This window comes from Silene latifolia, chromosome X (genome assembly GCF_048544455.1).
Source record: "Silene latifolia isolate original U9 population chromosome X, ASM4854445v1, whole genome shotgun sequence".
Lineage (NCBI taxonomy): Eukaryota > Viridiplantae > Streptophyta > Magnoliopsida > Caryophyllales > Caryophyllaceae > Silene > Silene latifolia.
Window position 1 is genome coordinate 305,047,069 of NC_133537.1, and position 4,711 is coordinate 305,051,779.

Genomic DNA, 4,711 nt, shown 5'->3' on the forward strand with positions numbered 1-4,711 from the left:
TGACATGACACAAGGTATTCGAACGGTTTTCAATTTTCCACAATAAAGTGGTGGCGACTCCACAAATGCAAATAAACCAAAGAGTGAAAAGCTTGCTTCGCTTTTCGCCCCCGTGGGCCCGCGTCCACAACATTTTTTCCTTTTCTTTTTAATAGTCCTTAATCATTTTCCTCTCCATCCATTTCAACCATCCATTGAGTCCATCCAATGGCCCTTAGAGGGACTTAGGGACTCAATGGAACAGGTGGACTTATTAGAACTCTACTATATATATATATATATATATATATATATATACATATATATACATATATACATATATACATATATATACATATATATATATATATAGATTTTGGATCCGGTGAGAACCACCTACATTGTGAGAACCGTGAGAACTCCACCTTAATGATTTTTTTTCTAAAAAATGACGACATATTTGGATTCAGCATAGAATTTTATGTCTAGATAACATATTTCTTGGTCCAAAAAGTATAAATTATTGACCGGAATCGAGACGAGAAACATTTTATTAATTTTGATGCACCTAGTACTCATTTTTCATGTATCTAACAATTTTCACGCACCTAGAACTCGTTTTCTTTCTCTATAGCCTGATATTTTCATGCACCTAGTAATCATTTTTATGCATGTAACAATTTTCATGCACCTAGTATTGATTTTCGTGCATCTATAGCCATTTTAGTGTACCTAATTGTATTTTTTTACATTAAGTTTATATTTTGTTAATAAAATCAAAAAATTTTGTTTAGCTATACTAAAAATGTGTTAGAATAAACTAAACTAAGGGTAAATGATCCATCAAAACTTTCGGAACAAGATTTGATGATGATTTAGTAAGGGTTCTCAAGGTTCTCATTATGTTAGTGGTTCTCACCGGATCACGACCTATATATATATATATATATATATATATATATATATATATATATATATATATACATATATATATATATATATATACATATATATATATATATATATACATATATATATATATATATATATAGGCGGGATCCGGTGAGAACGATCATTCGGTGCAAACGGTGAGAACGACCTACAATAGTAATTTAATCAAAAAATCACGCGTGATTTCGAAAAAAGCTAGCACACAGCTAAACCCGACTGTTTGACCAAAAAATCCAAAAAATCTCTTTCTCTCTCTACTTTCCAAAACTTTTCCCCCAAATCTAATCAAATATTTACCGCGAAAACACAAGAAATTCCGCGAAAAACACACAGACTATAGCCGCCAAAATCGACGAAATTGATCGTAATCAATCGCGTTGATCATCTAATTGATGTACTGATATAATATTTTTCTGATTGATTTGGTGTGATTGATGCATTAACAATCGATTTTGTGATTTCGATTGGCATTCCAGAATTATTTCAATCGTAGAAAATTATGGATGTTGAGGGTTCTAGCGATTTGGGGAACATCGATCGATTGTTCATTTGTTAGCAATGATATCGTCGATCACCATCTCATCTAGGTATGTACATCTGAAAATCGGATGAGATGAGTCTTTATATAAATCGTTACAATAAAATCGTCTGATTGATGTATCTATTGATCATTTTGATGCGTATTCATACTAATTTAAACATATGAAGACAAATTATTACGATTGCTGCACGTGTATCGTTAGCCTGATTGGTATTATAAATTGATGAGTCTGATGGATATGAACAGTTATCTTACCGGTCTGGTTAGTGTATGTGATATGCAGTTTGTTTTAGAGTTGATTATTACACTTGCTGATCATATTTCTTATGCACGCTATACAGTATTCTGTTTGTTTCAATATCATGAATATTAGTATAATTGATGTAATTGCCTTATATGGAAAACGTGCCTGGTAGAAGAACGAAACCGCCCTTTATAGACCAACGTATATGAAAGACATGTATATTAGTATAGTTGATGCGTTTGTGTTTTGTCAGCAGCGTATCTAGAATTATAATTAAGGGATATACCGATTCGTGTCATAATAAACATTTGACTTTCTTCCTGTGACGAAATTATAAGACATGATTAATGTATCTTGACGTCTACGTTAAGTAGACAGTAATGAAAAATACGAAATTTCAGCGATCAGGCACAACTTTCTGAGATAATTTCTGTGGTTTTTTGTTTTCTAATTGATTTTGTGCTTTTGACTAAATTAGCGTACCTGAAAATTATATTTGTTGTGCATTAGTTATTTGAGCTTTTGCTTATACCCATCTTTGTTCTCTTGTGTGTAGCGTGCATAGATGCGGGCTCACCAATCATTGAGACAAACCCGAAGGAAAGAATACCCGTATGTGCTAATTGAATTGAAGCCCTGTTTTGGGTATGATCTTTGATAAACTAGATGATGGGCTAGAATTCTATAAGGCTTATCTTTGCTAGTTGGTTTTAAAATGAGGAAGTCGACGCAACAAAACATAGATGGGGTTGTCATGACTCTAAATCTTTGTGTGTGCGTAAAAGGCTGGAGAAAGTAAGCCTAGAGGGAAGGTAAAAGAGACAGAGAACTAGAATTTTATGTAATGCAAAGATTTTTTTTCGAAGAAATGAAAAAGGACAATATGTGATTGTTGACTTTCATGAAGGACACACCCACCTCCTCTCAACACCAAACACCGTGGTGCATTTGACTGAGTCACGAGAATTAACCCTTATACATAAATCCATGATTGTTGAGAATTCTAAGGTGAATAAAGGGCCTGTGCAAAGCTTTAGGATGTTCAAAGAGTACGTGAAAGGGTATCAAAATGTAGGGGCATCACTTGAGGACTTCAAAAATTTTTGGAGGGATGTGAAAAAATTTATTAAAGGGTATGACGCGCAAATGATGATTGAAAATTTCATGCACAAAAAAGCCATGTGTAGTTCGTACTACTTTGATTTTGATGTTGACGATCGTGGTCGACTATCTAGGGTTTGTTGGTTTGACCCTATAGCTATAAAGAATTACAGTCTTTTTGGTGATATGACGTCTTTTGACACGACGTTTAATATGAACACGTATAAAATGATATTTGCCCCTTTCACGGGGGTTGATCATCACAAAAAATGTGTGTCATTTGGAGCAGGACTTATAAGGAAAGAGGCGATGAGGATTTCGTATGGTTGTTTGAGAATTTTCTAAGTGCAATGAGCAATAAGTATCTGTATGCATAATTACCGATCAAGATAGGGGCATAAGATCGGGGGTTAAAACGGTGTTCGGGGACAAAACTCAAGATGAGATATTGCATGTGGCATATCATGAAAAAGCTGCCAGACAAGATCGGAACTACGCTATATCGGGAAACTAACTTCATGAAAGAGTTGTGCTCCTGTGTTTGGGCAGAAGATATCGAACCGTCTGAGTTTGAGGAACGGTGGTGCTCAGTTATATCTTCATACGGGCTGACCGGCAATGAATGGTTAGATACCATGTTTGACAAAAGGGCTTATTGGATCCCAGCATATTTCAGGGATTTATTTATGGGTGGACTAATGAGAACCACGTCCAGGTCTGAGTCCGAGAATAGCTTTTTCGGAAATTTCATGAACCCACACTTAACTTTGGTTGAGTTTCTTATGAGGTATGAGAGTGCTATGGATGCTCAGTGATGGAAACAATCTAAATTAATAGCCGAGTAAAAAAACTCCTTCCCGATCTAGAGACGCCTCACCCTTTGGAAAAACACGCTTCGAGTTCTACACCCCGGTGATGTTTTTCTGAATTTAAAAACGAGTGGGTGGCTGCTTGTTTCTTTGTGGTGTTAAAATATTAGGGGTTACTACAGTGATGACATCCCCATTATTGATCGTGAAAAAGACAAGGTTTACTATGTTATCTTTATCTCTGACGAAATGAAAGTGAACGCTTTTTGTAAAAAGTTCGAGAGACATGGAATTTTGTGCCGTCATGCGCTTTACGTGTTGAAAGAACAAGGCCTTGACAATGTTCGAGCGATGATCATGTTAAGTCGGTGGAGCAAATTGGCAACATGTCACCGATTTGTAATAATGTGCCACATACTTTAATTGAAGATTGTAACTCATTAGATGTTAGACGACACAAAATTGGTACCTTATGGTCCGAGGTGTTCTCGTGTGTGACGCTCGCTGAACAAAAAACTGAGTATGTTGACGAATTGCTGGGAATTTTGAAAGATTTTAAAGACAAGATAAGCGCACAAACCAGTACGTCAGAATGTAGTAGTAGTAGTACCACGGGTGATAGGCTGAGAAAGAAGAATAGGGAACTTGAGATGCTCTTAGGAACAAAAATACCAAAGGAAGTGGTTGTCTTACCTCCTATTGATCAAAAACAAAAGGGCGGAAAAAGAATGATGTCCCAAAAGGAAAAAGCTACAAAAGAACAGAAGAAAGCGGCCAGGAAATGCAATGCTTGCGGAGAGTTAGGATTCCATGATAGTCGGAATTGTCCTGGGAGAGTATGATTCCATGATACAGGTACGCTATTAATTTTGGTGCATTCATTATTAGAGAATACTGGTGCAGATTGAATTTGTTTAGTTGGTGCTTCATTAAGGTATATTATTGTTGTATCTAATCAAATTTGTAACCGTTAATGTTTTATAGCATTTGTTCGTTTCAGGAATGAACAACGAAAAAGAGTTGCGGATCACATACCCAAATATAATGAATAATGGCGGGAGGAATTGAGACTTCATTTTTGATCTG

At 35.7% G+C, this 4,711-nt stretch overlaps 1 protein-coding gene across 1 annotated transcript; it reads left to right on the forward strand.

The window, feature by feature from the left end:
- Nucleotides 1-3,280: 3,280 nt before the first annotated feature.
- LOC141620442 (protein FAR-RED IMPAIRED RESPONSE 1-like) lies at nucleotides 3,281-4,467 on the forward strand. The gene is made up of 3 exons (XM_074437311.1): nucleotides 3,281-3,603; nucleotides 3,796-3,989; nucleotides 4,055-4,467. Exons 1-3 carry the CDS (start codon nucleotides 3,281-3,283, stop codon nucleotides 4,465-4,467), a joined length of 930 nt encoding a protein of 309 aa, XP_074293412.1.
- Nucleotides 4,468-4,711: the final 244 nt, after the last annotated feature.